General features: G+C 41.5%; 1 protein-coding gene across 4 annotated transcripts in view; it reads right to left on the bottom strand.

The window, feature by feature from the left end:
• Window positions 1-1093: 1093 nt before the first annotated feature.
• The window catches only part of scaper (S-phase cyclin A-associated protein in the ER), a 61192-nt gene continuing 36962 nt past the window's right edge, over window positions 1094-25323 (bottom strand). For all 4 annotated transcript variants that reach the window (XM_086208991.1, XM_086208990.1, XM_086208993.1 and 1 more), the window contains 9 exons: window positions 24363-24478; window positions 17326-17449; window positions 15117-15346; window positions 13386-13541; window positions 10224-10458; window positions 8839-8988; window positions 3071-3262; window positions 2300-2348; window positions 1094-1776 (listed from right to left, as the gene is read on the bottom strand). In XM_086208991.1, coding sequence (XP_086065117.1) covers window positions 1679-1776; window positions 2300-2348; window positions 3071-3262; window positions 8839-8988; window positions 10224-10458; window positions 13386-13541; window positions 15117-15346; window positions 17326-17449; window positions 24363-24478 — 1350 coding nt within the window. In that variant the 3' untranslated portion in view covers window positions 1094-1678. The remainder of the gene's footprint in view (window positions 1777-2299; window positions 2349-3070; window positions 3263-8838; window positions 8989-10223; window positions 10459-13385; window positions 13542-15116; window positions 15347-17325; window positions 17450-24362; window positions 24479-25323) is intronic.

Raw genomic sequence — 25323 nt, 5'->3', positions numbered from 1 at the left:
AGTTTATTTTCATTCCAGTAGGAATGCTGAGCGGCAAATAGCCGCTGGACAAGAGAGCGTGCAGGTCAAGCCGGGACTGACACACGACACCTCAACAATTTGTTTGGGAGGATCGGCTTTTATCAGTGAAGGAAATGGGAGTCTCATTGAAATTCAAAATCCTGTTAAGACACGCTGACATACGACACCTTTAAACTGCAAGAGACACAGCAGCGCATTTAAGGATATGTTAATTAGAAAATACCAAACAGGAATATCTAGGAAGCATTAAAACCCCTGGCAAAATTTCATTTGTCTGCTTTTGAATCAGAAAGTGACTTCTCATCAAAGTTGCTCGTGACCCCCATAACAGAAGACTGGAAACTGTAGTTTTATTGATTTAACGGAGATTTTCCTGAAGTGGAACAATTAATGGAGAGAAAAAATTCGAGCAAAAAAAACAACAACAACCCAAATCAACCCTCTAATATTTGCTGGTCAACTGCTCATAAAAAAAAGGATTTTCTACTTGTTTTTTGAAGTCTTTTGGACTGTAGGGTGGACAAAAGAAGGCATTTTAACACATCGCTTTGTGTTTTGGGAAATTGTGACGACCATATTTTCAGATTTACCTGAAACTTTGTAGACTAAACATTTCATGGATTAATCATGCAAATAGTAGTTGCACAAGTTTGTCCTCCTGACCAATAATACAGCACTGGCAAGGTCACTCTTTTGTAGTTGTTGCAGAAAGAGGAGATGGTGCTGTTGTTGTAGGGATGGATTTTGATTATAATAAAAAGTAAGAAGTAATTTTGCTGTGTAGAATATTTACCAGTCAAATTCACATTAACCACGATTAAGGGAATCAATTCTTTAAAAAAACAAAACAAAACAACAAAATGAGCGTTACTTCAATATATCTAAACCATACTTTTTTTTAAACATTCAGTAATGTTACATTTTTTTCCTCAAAATTGAGATATTCAAAGTAAATCACTCACAGGTTAAAAAAAAAAACCCAAAACTAAACCCAAAACTGAATTTCCAACGAGTGTCGACGATGAAAATGAAGAAATGACTTGACGTGAACACTTAACAACAGACAGAGGAATTATGTGGAATAATACATATTTTATTCTGTATGATAAAGGTAAAATAACTCAAAAAATTATATTAATTTTTGACTTCATAGGAGGAGGAAAAAAAAGGGAAAAGATGTGAGCTTGACAAATATATTCTGACAACATCTAGTCGAGTGGTAACTGGCATCACGTAGACAAGAGGAAAACAATACGGCGTTCACGTTCAAAAATATTACAATAAATTAATACAGACAGCATCGATGTACATGTTTGGCAAAAAAATTATTACAGTATAAGGAAATGTTTACATATTGATTATGAAAACCTTCTAGAGCAGAAACTGGCGTGTCTGGACGTTACAGAATAGTTGTGCTTCTTGTCTAACTACGATGTACAGACTTGATATTTTGTGCAAATTCCCCTTTAACACCAGCAGATGCAGCAACATAGAATAAGGCTTTGCAAGTGTTACATTTTAATCAAGTTTCAAGAATATATTATTGACCATTGGGCAGGTTTTAAGTAAGGAGAAAACAAATCTCAACGTTAAATCCACATCTCAGTCTCTTTTATAGTGTTTACACTAAGCTTATGCCTTCTGAGGTGCAACTCCATCACTCCTCCTGCTTCTTGAAAAAAAACTGAAGCGCCGAGTCCCACTGGTCTCTAGGAAAGCGGTTGGAGAGCTCACAGTAATCCAGCAGCTGGAAAACTTTGTATGTGAGACAGAAAGGAGCAACATTATACCGGGTGTTCAACAGAAATCCTTTTAAATCCTTTTTAAAACTGACAAAATGTGCAGTGAGTAATTCCTCACAGGTGGAAATTCTAAAATACAGTCAATGAAATTACACTCTAAGGCACTGCTTCACTTAAAAAACTTAATTTGCCCTTCACTGACAAAGATTTTTTCCTCTTACTGCAGGACTTCTTAGTGACTCCAGAATTCAGAAACCACCAGCACCGCATTTATAGCTTAAAGCTAATGGCGATCAACAGCAAAATTGTCCAAAACATCACAAATTCAGCTTGGTTGGAGTTTTCTGAATTCTGGAGGAAGCAACGGTGAATATTTGTGAGGCAAAATAACCTTTTAGGGTGCAATGTCCTTTAAAATCCTGTTTAACTAAACAGAGGTCGAACCTTTTTGTAAAATTAGAAAACAGAAAAAGGAAAAGATGGAATTAAAGTCACGTGACATCAAAATGTTTGTTAAATTTGACGTATCAACGTACCTGCTGGCTTTGTTTTATTGTCCGACTCTTTCTCATTTGCAGCACAATCCTATGGAATTCAATAAGAAGCATTAGCATTAGAGTAAAATGCAGGTATGGTGGTGTGTGTACAATTTCATTTGTTCCGTCTAAAGTTAATTAAAGAGCACTACATTCCGAGAAAAAAAAGCATGATGTATTCAAATGCAATTCAGAGCTGCGACTACGTCACATTTTAAAGTATTAAATATTTGCGGAGCGACGGAGTCTCATCCTGGATTCAATTGCGTCTCTCAGAGGAATGCTCTTGAGGTTAACTCAACAATGAGGGCGGCGGGGGCAAGACGCCATGCATTACTTCTTTGTTTGAAAGAAATGACAATAGCTTCTCATCCGTTGAATGGAAGCTAATCGGTGTCTAAACAGTGGTGGTTTCAGAGGGGTGTGTGTGTGTGTGTGTGTGTGTGTGTGTGTGCGCGTTGTCAGAGGAAGATGAAGGAGACGAGCTGTTTACTGGGAGTCCAACCAGTGGCAGGTAAATCCACTAAGAAGGAAGCCATTTGTCTTTGTAAAAGGCTCCATGTTGCAGGTTCAACGGAGCCCATAGGACCGATCATTAATCAGCCGATACGTTTATTCTGATGTGAGAGGAATTTGGCCTGTTTGATGGCAGCAAACCCAAGGACAAAATTGAATAAATATATGTTTGGACATAAATAGATCTTCTTGCCTCATCAGCTCAAATTTCTGGGACTTCGAAACTCCTATAATTCAAATGTGTCACAGATGTACCTGAATGAATGTAGCCAGCAGCACGCAGCTCATCTCCTGCTGCAGGATGACCTTGTTGGGAAAGTTGTTGTAGCAGGCGGAGATGAGCGAGGGGAAGAGCACTCTGATGAGGCGTGGGTGGCTGAAATACTGGAAGGGCAGCTGACACAGTTTCTGCAGCACGCTGGGCTGGCGGCCAGACTGCACTATCACCTGGAACACACAGGGAGCACGGCAAGTCAGCCACTAAGCCACTGCTGCTTGTAAATCACCGCCCCCTGTCCCTCCCACATGTAAATCTGCCACTAAAAACAACACACAAACAGCCATTAGGAGGAGGAGGAGGCCTCGGGAGGGAGGAGGGGGCGCAGTCTCCCACCTCACAATTACAGGCTATAAAACACAGTGATGGGATGTTTTCCTTTTCCTTTGTAGCGACAGCACGAGCAGAGATGCTGTCATGTGAGAGGGAAATGTGAACTGATGTCATCATCAGCGGTTAAAAGGTCACTTTCAAGTTTTGTGTCGAGCTCTCGAGCTGTGGGAGTAGCGCTCACGTCAAGAGGGCATTTATAGTGCAACAGGGGGTTAAGGGTGGGGTGGGGTGATGGGTGACATGAACATCTTCACATTAAGAAATGAGTGATACAATTGCTCTCCACCACAGCCACGCACCATCACATCCAGGCCCGTAGTTTTCAAGCGTCTGGTCGTCACACCAGAGCCTGACAAGACCCCCAGCCCTCCTGAGAAACAGGGGACCGGCAGGTAGAGACCACTGTAGTGAGGGGGGCTCAACGGCAATGAAAACCAGAGGGGCAAGATGAGGTCCCACAGTCACAGTGACATAAATTCACTAAATTTACGAGATTCTAAAAATACACTAATACTCTTCCGTCGGCCTCTCCTTTGATAATGCACTCCAAAGTTTTAGCAGCGGGATAAACAAAGCGATAATTCATCGCTTTTATCAGTTCAAGGTGAAGCTTCTCACGCTGCCCTCCTAGGGGACACGAAGCAGCGCCATTTTCTCCTCGTCATTTATTTGAAGAATCCATACAGGACAAGTCAAACAACATCAGTGTGATACAATTGTCAACTTTTAATATAAAGTTTTCAACTCGTGAGAATATTCTTTAATGTTTATCAAAGTGCAAACGGGGGAACAGTTTTCTACACTGTTAATGTATGCAGCAGTAGGACAAAATCCCCCACATTTCTCTTAACTTAATAAGAGTTTTTTCACAAAGGAATGTGGGACTCGCTGGACAAATTCATCCCCTAATGGAAGGAGAAAAAAAAAGGGCGAGCTCTGGTTGTTTTCAAAAGCAGAACTGCTTATTTTCAGCGCATGCAGTTTTAAAGTTTTCATTTTCACTAAATACTAAAATCAGCACATTTATCTTGTACATTGCAACGCGACCAAGAAAACAAACAAAATATATTAAAAAAAAAACACACACACACACACACAACACACAGGTCAATTTGTGCAGGTAAATTCATTATAAATGCGAACCAGAGGGTCAGCGTGAAGTTAAAAAGAATCTGTTAGTTGTGTTGTAAAGCTAAAGCAGAGCAAAGTGTTGGATGTTTGAGCTCCAACCCACAAATCACATCATAATCCACAAGCATGCAGAGTTCCATCTTCAGCTGCCTAAACACATCGTCCGCCCTCAAGTGCCTGATGAAGAAAGACATAAAACAAAAGCTGATTGCAGCCAGAGGTAACCAAAACTTTCCACGCCTCTAACACCAGGGCCTGAACTGGTTCCCAGCTAGAGATTAAGCTGCAGCGTTACTTTTCCCAGTTCAGTCCAAGTTTCTGCAGCTTAAACCTCGACATCATAAAACTAACAACAAGCATGTGAACCAGTGTGTCTGGCCCACATAGAACGCAGACCGGACAAAAAAAAAAAAAAAAAAAAACAACGCTCAAGTGTCTTAGCTGCTCTGTTCTTTCTTAAGTTCAGAGACCTGGAGTTTTCAAACAGAGACACATTTTATGATGCTTCCATTACATAACTTCCTCACTGTCCACAATGACAACAAAGAGTGTGTAAAGTTAACGTTCTGAAACGCAAACAAATTCCAAGGAAAACCCGGTGTTGGAAGCAGAAACCAAGCTGAAGCAGATTTAGCAGCAGAGAGAAGGTGTATGTGTGTGTGTGTGTGTGTGTGTGGGGGGGGGGGGCGGCGGCGGCGGCGACAATTGTCATCCAGCCGTGCAACACAGCGTAAATCTGCAATTGCATGAATGCAGCTACAGCAGTCACTTTACTAGTCATATCGCACACATCCAAGTAGGAGACCAATGTAGAGAGGTAATGGTCATTCGTCAGTGTGTGTAAACACCTCCGAGCAGAGCCGTATATCTGACACTTGAATCCGCAATGTAAACCAGATCCATCACAGCCGTACTACCTAACTGATAAGACCAGCAGCCTTGCAGACACCACAAAGCAAAGTTTAGGGCTCCTTTACAACATTTACAATAGCTCATTCAGACGCGCTCCGGCTGCTATGTAAATTGCCTCAAGACAAGTCAAATCTAGCAACACAGACATTGACATAGACTCTCCAACTTGACTTTTAGGGGTAATTGTCAGTTGTCTTAAAAATCCCATAAAATCCCTGCTGTTGACACAATAGAGTTCAATAACTCTTTATCTCTATGAGCTGACGCTGCCATTCCAGATCCTAGCGTTGATAATCCAAACTATCCCGAGGACGGTGTTACAGACAAATGGGAACTCTTCACAAAAAGGTTTGCAGGGATAAAAATGTCCTCACTGAAATCAGTTGGACCGGCGTTCACCCTTGAAGCGGAGTGTAAATCATCGACCAAGCTAACAATCAGGCGCTCCTCCTGCCAGTCAGTTGAAGAGTGTGTCTGTCTGTGTTTCTCTGTTTACTCTGCTGGGTGATACAGGGTGTACATTCCCTGGTGCTGGCTCCCTATGGTCTGCACGAGCTACACTTACCCTCCAGGCAGCGTGGGCTTGGTTGTCTTGGCAGTAATGGACTGCTGAAGGGAGCATTTCAACATCAGGTTAACAGGAATTACAGGCCTAAAGCTTAGCTTGGGCCTGCAGGGTAAGAGGAAACGCCCTCCTGGAGAATGGGAAGGAGAGGGATGACCCCCACAGATAAGACTCAGCCACAGAGATGTGTGTGGGATGTTGAGTCAAGGATCTATAGGCTTATAAGATGACGGCAAAAAAAAAAAAAAAAAAATTGTTATTATTAAAAAACTTTATTAAGTGCAGGGAGACTATTCCATTACATTTATTAAACATCCTACCTGCAATTACACCAACTTGAATGAGTTTTGTGGAGTCAGCAGCATTTGGATGTGCTTGTGTGGTACACTACCTGCATGTGTGTGGCCATTTTCCATGAAAAAAAAAAAAAGGACCAAAGTTTTCTTAAGATTTCCACACTCTAAAATTGCTTGTGTCTTTTTAAAAAGCCAGCAGGAATCAGGTGGGTTAACATGTCAACAGTTTACAATTACAGTTCTGTCAGCTCAAAGGTTCGACAGATCATCACCACCGATGATTCACAAATGAATCACTGTATTCAAACACGAGGAGATTACCGGTAAACGGAAGTAGAGTTACATGTCAGTTACAGAATAGGTTTTTTTTTTTTTTGTTCAGCTTTTTTCTTTTTGGCTCAACAGACAACGAGACACGGCTCAGTGGCTCCCGAGAGCCGAGGCTCACTTGAAAAAGCCTGCATATGTCACTCTCGCAATGGCTTTTTGTGTGACGAGGTAAATTATTCATGCACCCCAGAGTGGCGGGGTGGGTGGGGGATACATCACTTCGTATAGAGCTGCTTACAAAAGTTCTGCTTTATATATTATATATATATATATATATATATATATATATCCCTAACCCATAAACAAAAGCTGGTGTGCCGACAATGAATCAGCAGTCTCAGCGACCGCACAGGCCTCTGGTCAGGTCGCTTTTGTGTTCTGCCAATGCTTACATTAGCTTGAGAAAAGCTCAAGCTGCTCTAAATATTCTCCTTAACGCCATCCATCTTGGTGCGGAACTGAATGGAGGCATTCCAGGAACTGGACCACTGGCAAAGATCAACTGTGTGTGTATGTGGAGGTTTTGTGGGATCTTGTTTCCTGACAAACTCGAGTTGAATATGAGTTTTAAAACTAAATTCTTAACTCTAAGTAAAAGGAGTTTTTTTTGTTTTTTTTTTCTCTTGGAAGTTTCCTATTGGCAATAAACATCATGGAGTAATGAAAGACTTTGCGCCAAATTAGCAAAACAAATGTTTCGTTAGCAAATAGAGTCAGGCACGGCTGCTCTGCTAACACATGCTGACAAATCATCTGTCACACACTTAACCTAATCATCAGTCCTCATTCAATTATTCAATATGATATGCAAATCGTCTCTACAATACCCAACAAATGCTAATTCTCTACATCAGAATAATTGAATTGGATGGGAACACAGCGGAGAGCTAAGTGCCGTATAGTGGCACTGGATCGTTTTAATTAGAAGTGAAAAATCTGGCAAATTAGAATCAGTAATCAGCCTATAAATTGTTGCGGCAGGGGTCGACTGCAACGGTGCGGACGTAAATGACATATCAGAGGTTGGAGAGTGAAGCTGCGCCTGCTGCCTGTGTGGGTCAGGCTTAACATAATCAGAGGCCAGCCAACTGTAGCGTGGCTAATCAGGGGCCCGGTAGACGGGCCACGCATGACAGCCAATTACACAGCAGCCAGGTCTGCTCCATCACATCATGCTCACTTCCATGGCGGCCCCTAAGTGGATGTAACGCTGAGGCCAGCACGCCGCCCTGCTTCAGCGGGAGGGAACAATAGGTCACTCAGTGGGACAATGAACGACACGCAGACCACAGGTGGGAGGGTGCCAAGCCATGAATCTTTAAACAGGTGCTTTTTGTTACTTTACAAACCTGAACTCTTTCTGACTAATAATTCAGCATAGCAGCAGAGTAGGAATTCAACTGTCAGCAGTAAATTGAACTTTGAATTGATAAGTTGACATGAAACATATCCGAGGTTAAAGCGCCGTATACAAGGATTACTAAACAGTAGGACTCGTTTCTGCTCGCAGCTCACTACAGACAAATGTGATTTTGCCACATTTGATTTTTCTCTGGCCTGCAAATAGCCTGTTGGACTGTATGAAAATAGGCCGCTAAAAACGTGCACAATTACATTTGCAGCATTTTTAGTTCCATTCTGCAATATAAAACAATAGAGTTAACGGACGATACGGAAAACATACAAGCCGGCACCACATCAGTTTAAATAGAAAATGGGCTTCATTTCAGTAGCACCTTCGATAAACATGTTCTCCATAGGACCAGTTGAAAAGAAAAAAAAAAGAAAGAATATTTTCGTATTATTAATATTGTAATATTGGTAAACATGAAAATATCTAAGTCAGATAACCCAGTCGGTGTTCATCTTGTTAGTCCTGCCTGTCTGATACAATCAATTAAACTAGTCAGTCATTTTCACCTTGACATTTCAGGAATCCTTTTGTCTGAAAGTGTTATGATAATTTAAAAAGGCATCAATGATGTTAAAGAAACCCACAAGGCAAAGCTTGATAAATGCAAATTAACAAACTATCTGGGGGCTGGACCTGATAGTTGACCCCAGTCACTGCGTGATTAAATATACATATTTCAAGTTTAGTGGTGGTAATACTGATTATGCTGAACTGAAAAACATGATTGAAGGGTTGTCCAGCGAGTAAAGGTGGAAGCTTGTTTACCTGGTTATCCGGGTGGTTAACGGTGAAGTATCCGACACAGATGATGACTTCATGGAGCAACTCTTCAGAGGAATGCTGGGTACAGTACCAGAGCAGGGAGCTGGCAATATGTCGGAAGGCTAGAGACAGACCCTCAGCTCCTAGAACAGACTGAAAGATCACACACAATGCCTCAGTGTGTACTGTGCTGCAGTAAATTAACATGAATTGCCAATGCCTGACTACAAAGACTTGAATGTAATAACAACGCCAAGAAATAAAACATGATATATCTGTTCCTGTTGGGAACATACATAGTGAGGGGTATAAGCAACCTAAGAGGAGTCCCACCATTAAACAGCCCGAAGCCGCTCAGAAATGAGTTGCTAGGAGCAGTTTACTGACAGTATTTAATAAACATGTCACTGTGACAGAGCACCGTGAGATCGTCACATTTCCACTCGTACTTTGAGCGTGTTAGCATTGTAACCTCCATAAACACAATACCATAGAAGCTAAACTACATATTAAAGCGTTCCTAACACGTACGCAAAGTCAACACACCCATCATATTCGGAGTAAAAAAATGCAGAATTGGGCACTAACGTGAACTTTTACTCTTTTCTTAGTTAAAGCGTATTTCACCAAAATGCAACGACCGCTAAGGCAGTTATATTTGCGTTAGACTCTTTGAAATGCAATTCTAAACACATTACTGGAGGATGATGCGGCAGTAGGAAGCCTGAACTCTCATCATGCATCCGCTATTGGAAGCTTGTATGCGTGATTACAACTCCCAGCCACAGAAAACAGAAACATTATTTAAAATGTTCATAAAACTCAACCAGTGAAACGCTTTCATTTCCAGCTGTTTTGAGTAGTCTGAATGTGACGGGTCAGTGAGAGGAAGCTGCTTCAAAGTGATTCCTGCAGGACATTAAAATAATTAACAGCATTCCCGCGTGCTCCCGTGCCATTTTGTCGTCGCCCTCTCCTCCTTCTCGGGGAGTGTAACCTACGGCCGTACAGACAGTGCTAATCACTAGCGCTTCATCCTGCTGACCCACCGGGTTCCAGTCAAGTACCACGACTGACCTGGAGGGGTCAAAGGTCAACTATGTTTATGTCCACAGGTCAGCTTTGTCCTGAGGAGAGTAACTTCTCTTCTAATAACTCCTAACAAAGCATCAAGCTGATCATGTGTACAGAATTACTAAATCCAAATCTGTAGGTCATAAGTCCTTTAAATTAGTTTTTAAACTAAAAGCAAACAGCAGCATCGTTAATGCACCGACTCCCATTCAATAGTACAGACAAAACAAGTGCCGTTACAGAAAAGATTGGACTATGCACTTTTTTTTCCCTCAAATTGATGGAGAAAAAATGTATACTATTAATGTGAATACCTGGAAGGCAGATAGGTCAAGCAGGGCAAAACTGTTGAGGAAGCGGATGCCTTGCAAAGCCACCTGGATGACCTCAGGGCTGTAGGGTTCATGACTCTGGGAAGCGGATTCCGGTAAGAAACTGTGTATCAGGATACAATAGAGGGTGTGCACCACTCCCACCAGGTCTGTGGACTGCAGCAGGGCCGTCAGTCCAGTTGGGTCCTGACGTTTATTGTCGAATATACTGGGAGCGCTGGGAAAAGAAAAAAATACCAGGATGAGTTTTAAAGACAAATACTGCACGATTAGCCCTGCTGAATTACTTCTCTTTACTTCTCAGAGCGCCAAGTTTTAAATATGCTTCATATGTTGGATCCCAGCTGCTCTGGTCTCATTTTGTGACTTCACTAAAATTTACTGTCAGCCAGTTTGGTTGTAGTGGAAGAATGGGATCTAATCTTCCTTTCCCATTCTGGCTACAGTAAATATAGCAATGCACTGACGTGAAACTCATGGCAGAGCCTTTGAATAGACAGATCGTATTGAGTTGCCTGACAAGGCGCAGAGTTCTTTGGCACATATGACCCAAGATGATACGTTTGTATGGCGACAGCAATGAAGAGATTGGAAACATCCTTTCATTGCACATCTCATCCACCAAAGCCAGAGTTAGTGCTGGTTAAGAAGACGAAACATAAACTTTATTTGTACACAAGCTTGACACGAAAGAGAAAACGTTCCACTCGACCAATGATTTAATTCCTGTTTTGAAATAGTGCCGCAGAGATTTTTAAGTGTCAGCTCCTCAAAAGATTAGAAATTACATGAAGAATTGAATCAGGGGGCGTTTTTATGAACGGTATTCTTTAAAAACAATTATTTCACCATCGGTGCTTGTAGAGATGCTTTTTGACTTCTTTTACAAGGAAAAACACTAAAGTAATTAATTCAATAATGTCATCGTGTCTTGACAGTTGCAATGAAGACGGCTCCAGTGAAAAGTTACGGCTAGCACAGAGAGACAATTTAAGACCACAACACTAGCTATGATTTGCAGCCATGTAGAATGGAGGGTGTGTGACCTCTGGATGGAACCTACAGTGCATGCTGATACTTGATGTTAGCCAACAGGCTCTGTGTGAAATATGCTGCTAGGCAAGAACACAGCCCCCTAATGCCATTATAATCCCCTGACACAGCAACTGGCATGGCAAAAATATTCTACAAGCCCACTGAACATTCTTATACATGACACACAGACAATCTTGGCAGAACAGAGCTCGTTGGCCGCAGCGTTGACTGGTCTCACCAACCTGCAAGATCACAGCTATTCAGTGACAGACATAGTGCTACCTGGACTGTACCATGCTGGAGGGAAGCAGCTGTTCATTGTTACAGCAGCACCTTGCAGCTGGCAAGCTCCAGCAGCACATAAGGTGACAGTGAAAACACAATGACAAGATCTGGGAGTGATGCACTGCCAAGTTATGCAGCAGAAGAAAAGCAGAGAGTGGTATCTGATTTCAACTATCTTGGTGGAACAATTGAATCTAATCTTACATGTAAAAATACAAATTAAGATGTCACAGATGGAAAGTTCAACTTGTCAAAGCTCTACTATATCAGACGCTGTTTAACTGCTGAGGCAGCAACACTATATTCCGGTGCCATGATCATGTTTTCTCGTCATACTGCTTGACTCGCTTGGCACCAGTCTCCTGTACAACCTGTACACTCAGTGGGCCTTCAAAGGTCTTGAAAGGAAGCCAAACACCCTTCGCCATTGTTTCTGCCCAAGAAACCAAACCCCTGGTGCTTTAATAAAGCAGAAAACAACTGATGATAGACACAAGTGTTCTGTGACAGGATGGGATTGTATGACCGTCAAAGCACCTCACACACGGAAACACTTATCAAAGATGGTGACTGCTGTCAAGATGAATTCTATTTTGAATGATTAGGATCATAATTAGAAGAAGTTTTGCTTTGTTGCTTATCTTAAAAAATTTAAATGAAAATATTTGACATGTGCTTATGAACCGTGTGCTGCCATTTGTGGAGAATAGCAGTACCTGTTCGAACGTGTTCGATGTTTCTTTTCTACCCATCATAAATTAGACCTGCAGATGAAGAATAGGTAGGGTGGCTAACATGGCCCATGGGGCTGGCAAAATTAATATTTAATCCTTCAAAATTGACAAAATTAAATGAATAAACATCGCAATCTGGTCTGTTGCAATTTTCAAATCGCAGGAAGGTGCAATACTTGTTAAAAGCTAACTGTGTGTTACCATTCTAAATGAAATACAGAGATCCCCTGCTATGCATCATAGTCTACACACTTTAAATTAAAAAGACCTGCTAGATACAGATCCCCACAAAGAAAACAATCGTAATCATTTTACAGGGTTTTCAATGAAAATGAGAATGTAAAAAAAATGACATTCTTTCTAACATTGTGAATCACATAGCAATTGTGTTAAAATAATCACAAAAGGATATATTATTAAAATTGAACAGCCCTGTCATATAGCCTAAAATTATATAATTATATATATATATATATATATATATATATATATATATATATAATTATATAATTAATATATATATATATATATATAAACAAACTATTCCTGTAATGTTACACTGTATGAACAATACACAAATGAATAAAATAAAGTACTACTGCACATAATTAAATGACATCCTCTGTGTAATGTGTGACATCAAAGTGTTTCCCAAGACTCATGTTCAGTATCTCTTCTCCTTTTCAGTGAGGAATGGTGGTGCCGATGTCCCTCGGTGTGACTGTGTGCTTAGCCTCTGTCAGCGGCGCCACTGAACCTCTCTGAGTGGAGGTCACCGTAGCACACGTGGGTGGGCTCCCCCCAAGCTGAAGGCTAAGGTTTATGGTGAGTGACAGAGCGCTGGGTCAAGTAGATGCCTATCTCTATCTGCAGTAACAGCTCAGCTAGCTAGCTGGCTGGAGGAAACGACCTGCTGGCTGATTGCAGAGGAACCGTCATCTTTGTTTGAGTAAGCCCCGTCTTTACGGATCCTCGTGACATTAAAGAAATGACAGAGATTTGCTCTGGGTTGTTGGGCGTGTGTGTGTGTGTGTGTGTGTGTGAGAAAGACAAAAAGACCGCAGAGAGGTTTAATGTGTGTAATGCTCACCGTCCAGTTACAACAAAGCACAGCTTACACATGCTGTGCAAAAAAGCCGAGGCTTCCTGGAGGAAGGCAGACATCTTGGGGTGTTCGTCTATAGGACTCTGGACTGACAGGAAGCACCCGTACAGTTTGTCAATCAGACCCATGTTCACTACATAGCTGGAAGAAACACAAGAGAGAGAAAGAAATAATGTGATTAACAGCATTATTGCTTAATGCTAAAACACATTTATTATAGGATGCTTTGCAAAAAGAAAAGAAAAGAAAAAGAAGCAGCTCATCTCACCTGGGCAAACAAAAGCCTTTACTGTGCATACTTCCACAGCTCTGCAGCTGAAAGCCGATACTTCACCTAAGCCCTCCACCCAGTGCTATTACTGTGATATCTCCAATTTGTCTTCGCCAATGACAGGTCTCGTGATCATGTTCCCTGTAGTCTTTCAGCCACAAATCACCCCTAATAGTGTCATTAGAGAGCTGTTGTGGCCCCTGTGCCAGCCGAGCTCTGGGTCCCTGACAGTCTGCTGACCTGGGGCGGTCTTCTCACAGCTTCAGCTCAGCCACTCTTGCTCATCTCCCCTTTGCTTTCATTCTGCGCTACTTTTGCAGCCTTTTTTTTTTTTGTTCATCAGTCATTCATTCAGAGCTTCTCAAAACAGGTGATTATTCCCATTTTTCCACTGTAGGTCATTTGACTCTTGAACCTGGTCTTTGGTTTTGACTTGATCCTCTTTCACAGATCAATCCATCTTCACATTGACTGCTTGGGTCAGAGTTTGACAACCTGCATGGTGGTCGCACTTGTCTCTTCACATCTCATTATGCGGGCATGAAGAGAAATCATTTATGACAATGATAGAGGACTAAAAGCACTGGAAGGAAAACGGAGAAACTTGTAATGAGAGGAAAGGAAATGGTGATCTCCTTTCCATGTGATATATAGCCTGGCATCATGAGTGTGTTTAAAAAAAGTTAAAAATGTTTTGATCTTTTGTCCTTCCTCACTAACATATACATTACACAAGGCAGGTGAGGTAAATCTTCTGCCCATACTTGGGATTACAAGTCTGACGACACCATTTTTCTCAGGCCCTCCCCTGTCTCCAGGGTTACGACTAGGTCAGTGGATGAGAGTGGTGGGCCTGCACAGCTGCTCCGACCAGATGAATCATGACTTGTGGGAGGGATGGTGGAAAGACTGCACTCTTCCACAAGGCTTCATCAGGCCGGGCCTGCCTTTCCTCAGAGCCAACATTTCTCCAACACAGCCCAACTCCTACAGTCCAGACCCACACAGCTAGCTGGAGCGCCAGGTTCAAGGGGACCTTTCAAAGCCCTGGAAGTGCTCTTTGTTTATGCCACTTTGTGCCCCGCCCCCCCCCCCCCTTCCCTCCTCCTCCTCCTCTTCCCTAGAAACTGATTTTGCTTGAAATGTGGTGCTGAATGTGTGGAAAAAAGTACAAATTGGAAAGATGCCAGAATACATGCTCATTCTCACACTACTCCCATTCTAACGAGACACCAGTTGGTGCACTTCCAAGAGATCCGACATTTTGTCAGCTTTTTTTTTTTTTTTTTGTAACATAAAGGCACGCTATTGAGGAAATAAGAGGCCGACCAACTCTCAACCCAGTGAAGAGGAGTGGAGGAGGGATATACTAAAAAAGGTAAAAAAGGTCATGAGATCACGGTGGTGGAGGAAAGCAATGCGAGAAGATGTCCAGGAAAAAATACCTGATTAGATCTTGTGTACGAGTGTTGAAGGACTCTGTGGCGGAGCTCTTGACCTTGGCATCTGGGGAGGAAATCCATGTGTTCTCGCCTTGTCCAGATTCAGAGGTATGCGGCCACAGGGACCCCATGATGGTAGCAGTGGTCTGTAACAGGCCTGTGGTCAAACCCTCAAAGACCTGTTTGTTTACGCTGCGCCCAAAAATGGACTTGTCCTCATCAGGGACATAAAGCTGTGAAAATTAAAAAAGCAACAACAACAACAACAACAAAAAAAGACTGTTACCATGAGACACAAAAACTAAATGTAAAGACTTACCACCGATATATTTATGTCAAGTGCTTCTTACTCTGCTCCTTCAGTAAGCCTGACACTAGAGGTGGGTGATACACATTTAAAACTCCACCATGATATTCCATGGTATTTCGTTACCATTGATAACTTAGAGATTTTATATATTACATTACATATCATATTTAAAAATTTATAGATACATAAAAAACAACACACACACACACACACACACACACACACACAACACGCACACACATATCCTCAGCAGAACTGATACCAAAAAAAAAACATTCAGTGACAATGCAAACATTCAGTAAAACAAATATTGTTACATTTTCATTTGTTTATCCTGGCTTGATTTCAAAATCCTGTGAAAGTGCAAATAATGTTTCAATACTGCAAATATACCAGTATGGCCAGATACGTAAACGTTTTACCATGGGGAGGATTAGAAATGATATACAGTAGTGTTTTGATAGCAGCCCAATGGCCTCACAAAATGTGTGCGCGCGCTGGCAAACAAGACAGGTCAACTCAGGACTCTGTGCATTAATAGAATTACCGTTCAAAGTGCTTGCAGGCAGCCAAATGTTGCTGCTGAAAGTCTACAGTAATGTTTATTATTCACCTTCTTCAAGCCACAAGTAGAATACTCCCTGTCATTGGTAATGGATGCGATAATGGAATATGGTTGGAGGTGTATCCACAAAAAAAAAAAAAAAAGACGACTACATGGAAACATAGATGAAAGAAATGTAGCGCGAGAAATTAGACAGGGAGGACGTATTTCTTCATTTCCATTTCAATGCAAATGTCTAGAAACACGAAGACAGATTCCAGGTTTGAAATATAGTGACGCTTCTGTTCAACCTGCTAAATCATTCTAAGGTAAAACCTCTTGTTTTGTCTGATAGTCTGGGTGAATGCTGACAGTAAAGGTAAATCTTGACTGACACCGACATTCTCCACAAATCTAATTAAAAAAGGGACTTGCTCACGCGGCAGCAGATACCCCAGGCCTTACTCTATTGCTAACATGCGTGCGCGCGCACACAAACACACGTATAAGCACAGTCTGCTAGACATAATAATAAAAGTCATGTAAAGTGACTGTGAAAATATTACAACATCAAAAGAGGGTGCGTAGGAGTGTGGATAATTGGTGCGAGCAATAATCAGAGTGTTCACATGGAGAAAAAGTAAGTCCTCTCTCCTGCGGTACTGTTGGATGTGTCCGTCAGCAGAGCAGCTGCTGGGATATGTTTTATATAAACTGAAGCGTACAGGCGAACCTCTCCCCATGCACCCTAAGGAAATGTGACTGCTTTGGACTGGAACTCACCACTGGAGAAGGAAGCCCCAGGAGAGTTCATGCATGTACCACTACCCCAGTGCCTGTGCCTGGTCCCGTCTGTGTTGTGAGTAGGGCGCGTTCAGCTAGTCGCCACCATTACATGTTTGGAGAGAGCTGAAGTTTACAGTCCCTCTTCAAGGGTGCTGAAGGATATGGGCTCGACATGTTGCCGCAATGCAGCCTGCCTGCCTGCGCGCTCACATTCCCTCCATCAGGAGGCATTTGTGGAGAGGCTCAGAAGTGGTTTGTTGCTTGCTAGTTGGTGTCTGTTCTGTCTTTCATTACCACTGTGGCAGGAGCAAACACTAGCAAACAGGCAGTGCTTTCTCTGCGGCCAAACTACTGTGTATCAACAGATGAATGTAAGGCAAAACAGTGGGTTGATAAAAAGGAACGTTTATGTTGGAAATACTTATTTCTGCATCTACTTTACATTTATTGTGCCACATACAAATTGGAATAAAGCTGTCAAGAAAAAAAAAACTAATTCAAAATATTGAGTGACATTGCCTCATTTATGGAATGATGAATGATTAGATTTGTGCCGCGGGGCACTGACGTACTGTTAGCTGGTGCAGCAGCAGGTCCATGAGGAGTGCAATCTTGTTGCTAAACAGCACATAGGAGCAGTTGACGGGGCAGCAGGAGCACGCCAGGTAGTAGGTATTTACAGCAGCACAGAGAGATCTAACAGAGAGATGACAACTATTATTAATTACAAATTGAGAAATAAAACAAAAGCACTTCTACAGGGATGTCAAACTGTTGCCGTGGGTACCGACAAGACTATCTGCAGTCATCAGGAAACTAAACACACTCCTGTGTATTTGTGGTTCCTTAAGAGTGTAGTTCGTCTTCAGAAGTCAAAAGCATATCTCACTGACAGTGAGAAAAAGGAAGCCTATTTGAGGAATAAAACACTCATATCAACTACTTATGTGGTGACTCCCCTCACTACAGTCATCCACAGAGGAGTTGCGCTTAATCTCAGGCCCATCTTGGCTGAGATGGTGCAGCATTTCCGCTGGAGAGATAAAACTATTCCTCTCAGCAGCTCCTCACAAGCCGCCAGGCAGCAGCCAGTGCCGAGTTTGCCTCTGTATTATGTCTGCGTTAAAACAAGTCCCGGAGAAGATTAATGCCTCAGATAACTGACCAATCATTCTGCTGTGACTGCTACTCCCTCTCGCCCCTGTTTCATCAGTTAATATTTTCTGACAACTGTATATTTTAGCCATTGGGGAAATGGCGTGTCCTATCTGCTCACTGGAAGAAAGGAATCTGCCTCTCCAGTGCCTAAAGTAGGCCATGTTTATTTCAACTGGTAAACATTTTGATATCTACCGAAACCTTCACATCTGCTGTGCGTTTTCAGTCTAACCACGCTGGCATGAGGAGAGGAAAATAGATTAGGTTGAGGCAGACCCAAGTCTGTCAATAACATCCTCTATTCTTTACTCTGCATTTTCTAGTGGGCAGATCTGTTGTTTTGCTGTATCATTATTGATATTGCAGTGTAAAGCTGTCAGATATGAAATGTGGCGCTAATGTGAGAAGTGCTATATTTTGAGCGAGTGGATGGCATCCAAATCTGACATCAAAGCTCACTTCTGTCCATCAGAAAACAAATATAAGAGCATTTAAAAACTATCATGATACAGGAAGAGGCTTCCTGAGGATTCTTCCAGCTATACTGACATGAAATTCATTCATAAAACACATACAGTGGAAAAGACAATGCTAAAGTTAACTGTGTGAGGTGATGTGATGTGAGAGCACAAGCAAACTACGATCAGTGTGCAGCCTTCCAGCAACACGACTATGATAAACACAGGAGGGCCGACTGATATGCGACTTGTAGGGGCCAAAACCAAAATCAGGAAGTTAAAAAAATTCTGATCATGGATTAATCAGATGTATGTAATGGATATCTTGTTTAAAAAATAATAAATAAAATGATTTTCCTCTTTATTGATTTTATTTGCCCAAAATGACATGAGCGCAGCGTCGCACGCTATCCTGGATAATTAATACAGGGACATTGTTTTGAAATGGGGAGGCTCACGTTAGCTTTCAAGCCAAACGCTAATATGGCTGGCAGATTAATCGGACAGGCCCTGCATAGGTCATTTGGACCTGAGCTATTCAGAAGGGAAACTATCATAACAACTCAAACACAAGCGTATCATTCCATGTCTCACACAGCTTGGGGAAATCAAAGCGTAGAAGCTACCATGAACATTCCCCGAAAGGACAGGAGCTACTTTGGGTAACTTAAGTCCCAATCGCGATATTTAAGATCACTTTCCTGTCGAGTTTAGCAGCAGGTATAATTGAGAGATCATATGATCCATCTGAGATAAAATGACCAGGCAACACTGACTCCATTGCAGTCAGAGCTACTATACAGCATCAAGATGATGTTCATTTTGGTCGACGGTAGAATTCAAGTTTTAAAACTGAGATCCGGTGTTCTTTCTGCCGAATAAATGTTGTTTGAATCTAAGAAAGTCGACCTGAGAAGCAGCAGTGTCGCAATGTAATTCACAACAGAATGGATTCAGTCCTCACTGCCATGCTGCTATGTGTAACAGGATATTTAACCAACATGCCTAGATATGAGCACAGCAGTCATCTACTTGAACTCTGCACTTATTGCTTTTATTATTATTTATGATGTTTATTTTGGCTTTAGAGTTGGACGTTTTAACGCGGGTGTTTATCAGGTTTGACTTGTTTCTGGAGCCAGCCTCAAGTGGCCACTAGAAGAACTACAGATTTTGGCATCACTTCTCAGCCCTGGAGGTTGCTGCTTGGTGACACATTTTACCTCCAATGTTTGGAGCAAACACACATGCTGCCAAGATGATGTATCCCATTGGCGCCAAAGTGAGGTTAACATTTGAGGGTTTTTTCTTTTCTTTTTTCTTTTAAATGGCTTCTACTACTAGATAGACTACCATTAGCTTTGGTGCTTAAGATGAATTTCCTGCAGTGCCGTGTAAATGGTTAGAAGTTCAATTTCTTTTCATCTAGCAGACATGATGTTTAATAAATAAAAGGCAACCCGCTCAGCCATCAGAGATCATTATAAATGTTATTCTGCTGCTCAGCATGATGACGGTAGATTTAATGTCAAGTCTTACAATGTGACAAATGTGGTCTGTGACCAAATGTTATTAATTCATCACTCGATCATTAATCAAATATTTCATTTTCATTAACAACTTTCGCTACTGTGTGCGTGCTGAGATTCTAAACCTTTATTGGATTGTGAGATAACCACACTTTTTCCCCCCAGTTTCTTTTTACATTAAATACACAGCTCAGCTAAATTCTCTCCCCTCTGACCTGACAAGCACATCAAATGAACTTTCTTGATCTATTCATTGCTTTTAGAGCCTCAGGTGTACTTCATTGCTTTTCTTTGAGATTTTTATTCTATTTAATGATGGTTTTCTTTGTCTATCATATTTGCTTGTTATATTACCTATTTAGTCTCTTTAAAACATATCGCAGATCATATTTTGTGTTTGTAGTGCAATCAGGGCGACCTTGCAAAAGAGCACTCGTCCTCAAAGGTTTAATGACGATAGTCTAATAAAATCATTTAAGTGATGCAGATCTCTGAACAAATAAGGAGCCTATCAGAGACTTGTTTGAGTAATGCCCTTACACCTGCTTGAAGACTCAACCATCACAGTGATCCAGCTTTTGTATCCTCCAACTAATTGAGCTTGACGTGTGAGACATCTGCTAGTTTGCCCCCTCAGAACTGAGAACCTCACCTTTTTTAATACTCTTCCACAATAAGTTCCAAGCCAGAGATGTAGAGGAAGAACTTGCTGAAACGGCGCACCACCTCGTCTCATATTGTGCGAGAACACGGTAGGGACTGCTTTTTGTCAGTCAAAGCGAAATCCCTCCGCCTTCAAAACTTAGCATCTAGTCAAAACAAAGACTGATAGACAGGTTTGTCTATAATAATTTCCTTCCCTGGGCATAGGTGAGACAAAAAACAAAACCAAAGCCAGTTTCTCTTGTCATTAACAGTTATTTTGTCTAAATTTTCAAGTTTAGAATAAAACAAAAACAACAACAAAAAAATCTTAGTTGACAACAAAACAACCAGCATGTAAAGGGCTCTTTATGTATTTTGTCACTACCTTGAGTTATCTAACCTGAGATCTGTGCTTCTAAACCCGAGGCTCACATTTCTCGCCCCCTCTGTGCGTTTCCTATGTGAGCAGTCAAGCCTGACTAGAGCAACGCTGCAGAAATCTGACCAAGTTCCAGATCAGGTTGAGTCCCTGCCTCTTAAACAGGGTAAATTTGTGTTCAGGGGAAGAAAAAGAATCCTAAGCCAAAATAAAAAGGTGAGGAGCAAATCCGTTTCCTTGTGCTGTTAAACAATCCCTTCATTCACTGCTATCTAAATGACATTTAATTTGATTCTGCTGTTGATCTCTCCGATACCCTGAGTGCTTCCAGGACTCTGGCTGCTGTGCCACGCTGGCCAGGTATGGGGGGGGGTGGGGGGCACCTGATGAGCCGTAACACAGCAACATGAGCACGAGTGCGTGCAAACACACACTAACACAAATGGTGGAAAACATCCTGAAATAAAACCACAGGTAGCAGGTCTGATTTCACAGGATACACCAGGTCATGTGAGAAAGAAGTGAAAATACAAATTGGGTTAACGCACCAGTCCAGCGATTACCTGTTCACATTTCTATCACAGCTCTCTGCACGGTCAATATGTGCAAACAAATTTAAATTGCCAATTATATTTTTGACAATCCTGTGGTTTTTGAGGCAATAATACACATTATATAAATTCTTCTTCCTCTCTGAATATGCCCTGGTTTTCGCTGTTTCAACACAAACAATCAGAAGACATCAACTTTAGCGTCAAGCAATTGTGTTATTTCGTAAATCCAAAAAACAATTACACTTTCAAATCAAGCAATAACAATTATTTGTCCTACTTTGTAATTTTACTGTCATATGTCTATAGTTTCTGCAATTACATGCCAACGTTTGGGATGTTTGTTAGCATTCTCTCCAGCAGAACTTAATGACAGCGGCTGCATCAGCCCTGATCTAGACATTCCAGTGACCACGGGGTTACACCGGGACATTAGTGGAGCCACGTAGAGGAATTAGCTCATTAATGTAATGGTAACAAGATGGAATCAGTCTCCCTGGGGGGAGATATAGCAGGAGCATCTCCGCAGCTGCCTCGTTTTTGTAAATCACTCTGCTTATCTGGTAGGAGGAGGTGATCAATACGGGAGCATCACTGTAAACAGATAGCGTAGCGCACTCTGGGCCCAGCGTCTATGTGGCAGCCCATTAGGTCACACAGCCATCCAGATGACGGATAGTGACAAGTAGACAGACAGGCTGCGTCCTTGTGTTGCATCTATTCTGCGGCTCTCGCAAGGTTGAAGTGTGACCTCTCATGTATTTGTTTACATGGAGAGTTGTTGCCTATATCGATGCTACAGAAATAAGTTTGCTGAAGCCTTCCTCAAGTGGTGAGTGTGTTTGTCCTCTTCTATTTGAAAGTTTAAAATTCACTCCCTAGAATGACGCAAGTCTGTTTTCACATTAAGTTTTGTAAAATTGTAAATTTTGCTTCTGCTCACTGTCTTCAAGAGGCGGGCCGACAAGCAAGATTTGTGACATCACAAATATCTTGGAAATGAGGAGAGTGAATTTCTCTGTTTCACTGGACTGACATTGGTAGTTTATCTCAGTTTCAATAATCACGCAGAGGGTGCAGTCTTGTTAAGGGCGAATACCTTTTTAAACAAAATGTTGTGGGGCTGCAGACATGTCCTCTCAACACATTCTACTCAACAACCTTCAGAGAACATTATTGTTTTGTACAAAGCCCCAAAAATAACACACATTTCCATTCCAATGAAAATGCGAATTATGATACGATTCTCTCCGATATTGCAAATAATATAGGATTACAATATTGTTAAAATTGTATTTTTCTTCAAAAGAAGTTAAACCGCCCTGCTGACACACATATTCAGTTCATTCAGGACCGTTCGTTATTATTCATAACTTCCTCCAGAGGTTGATTGGAGTTTGATCTCCTGTTTCTTCACCACAACTTACGTCGTCTGAGAAGACGAGGCAAGGAGGCTGCGTGTGTACGAACGCGACAAACAAACGCTTCATACCAGACAGTCTCTCCAATTAAGTTAATAAGATTTCAATCAATGCACAAGTCTGCTCGAAATTCCCTCAGATGCCAATGATCGAAGAAAAGAGTTAAAAAAAAATCAATATACATGTGATGCCCTTTAAAAGCCTTATAAATATAAGAATTTGTCCATTAGCAGAGATTCAGAGACCAGTAAATGCTAATGAATGGGAGAGCAAGGCCATTCTCCTCCATTACTGAGCTCCACTAGTGAGTACGGCGGTCTCTCCAGGCCAACGCCAGACCCACAACTCAAAAATAGTCTGCACTCTAAATGATAGATGGGACACGTGTGCGTTTTGTGTTTCCAGAGAAAAGAATGAACCCAAATTGATTACTGAAATGCTTTCCTGTTAATACATTTTGGAGTATTTATGGAGACGAAGCAACTATAAACAGTGATTCAGTAGGTTAGTCGTGATTACAGTAACTCACGGTTTATGCAACAGTGCAAAAACAACAACAACAAAAAAACAGAAATCGTAGAAAGGAGTGTGCTGTCTCAGAGAAGTTATCAGTGCGACAGAGCAGCTGTTTCAGGCCACATTAAACCCGATGGATCACTCAAGACTTTAGTGCTTTTCTAGTTTGCGGAAAACCCTGCCAAAACAGCTGGTGTGTGAGAACCAGAAATCTAAAAACTAAATATATACACAAACATTTTAACAATTTTTTTCCCCCACCCTCCGGCTAACCTTAAAAACTCTCACAAATTGTTTTCAACAGGGAATTTGTTTCTCAAGCTCAATTAGAATAAAGGAGCAGCATAAAAATTGTTTCGATTTTTACCAGTGACTGACGTATGGGACCATGAATGACTTTTTGTCTTTCACAGAATATGAATACAATGATAGATTCATAAAGACACACCAGAAAATCGAATGAACTAAGCCTATCCATTTGAGTTTCACAAGACAGATAGACGTGTCTTGGTGGAGTTGATATACTTTGTTCCAGAAAGCTTTCAGTCACTGTAGAATATAACCCAACACCTTTTCCCATCCTGATACGGACGGCGACATCTCGTCAACAAGCGCAAACACTTATTAAAACAACAAAAACAACCGATCAGAAGTCTGATCATTCTTGTTTCTAATAGTCTGTTCAACATTTCAGCCATCAAACTGTGCCCATCATAAGCTAAAGAGACAGCTCACCCTGCTGGTTTGAAACAGAAACTTGAGTCAAGGAGGGAACGACGACTGGTTTTTTTTGTTTGTCTAGTGTTAGATCACAAAAAAACAAAACAAAAACCACACCTTCAATCAGATTCAAAGCATTCAATTTCATTATGATATCAATGAACACACACACACACACATATATATATATATACACATATATGTGCAATTTCCATTTCGAAAAGGTACTAACTTGAGAGGAATACGAGGAACTGCGGTGGGTGTGGAGGCAGCAGTGACGACTTGCAGGATTTGTTCCAGAGCCGAGAGGCCGCCGCCCACTTGGAAGGCCACTTGGTCTGCGTTGTTCTGTCGAGGCATGGACAGAGAGAGAACGATGGATAGAGAGAGAGAGAGAGAGAGAGAGAGTGAGTGAGAGAGAGTAAGTGAGTCAGTGAGAGAGTGAGAGAAACCGAGAGGTACATTGAAGGGACAATGAGCCACAGGCTGGACAGGGGATTACATGGCTCTCACAAGGGAGGGACCCTCTCTTTCTTCTACTGGGGCGAGGAATTGAAATCTGAAACAAAGTGATCCCTAAAGTATTCCTGTTTAATCTCAAAAGTGCACAACCTGAGCCCGCCCCTAAACAGTCAAGTTTCAGTAGAAGGCAAATGCTGCACAGATTTTAGTTAGCACCAGGGTGGTCTCACTGAATGACCACAGTCCAACGGAGGAAACGCCACCAGGTCGTTTAAAGAACAACGCAAGAAGAGAATTCTCTCATTCTAGCCGACCTTGCAGATGTGACACTCCTCGGAAATAAATAAAGAAATGATTAAAGAACTTTAAAACCAGTAACTTGCAAATGTGCTTGATTTCATTTTCACTTTTACATGAAACTTTAAATTGGTAGACAAAATATGAATAATGGGGCCACTACAGCAGATCGTAACAGAGCATATCAGGATGCAGTATTTGACACAAATCACATGTTTTTCCCCTGGTAAACAGACTTGATAAAAAAATAATTAGCTGCATATCAAGAGTTTAGAAAGTTACTTAAACAACACCTGATTATGTTGTTGGTTTAGCATTTTCCTTCTTCCCAACTGTCCGTCAGCAGGATTACGCAAAACTTGTCAATTTTCACCAAATTTTAGGTTAGGTCAAGCTTCCATAGGCTTAAACTAAATCTTGTCTTGAACAATTGC

This window comes from Aulostomus chinensis, chromosome 7 (assembly GCF_037954235.1).
Source record: "Aulostomus chinensis isolate RoL2024-O1b breed Wild chromosome 7, RoL_Achi_v1.0, whole genome shotgun sequence".
Classification (NCBI taxonomy): domain Eukaryota; kingdom Metazoa; phylum Chordata; class Actinopteri; order Syngnathiformes; family Aulostomidae; genus Aulostomus; species Aulostomus chinensis.
The sequence above is the reverse complement of the archived record's forward strand: the minus strand, read 5'-3'. Positions and strand labels throughout refer to the sequence as shown.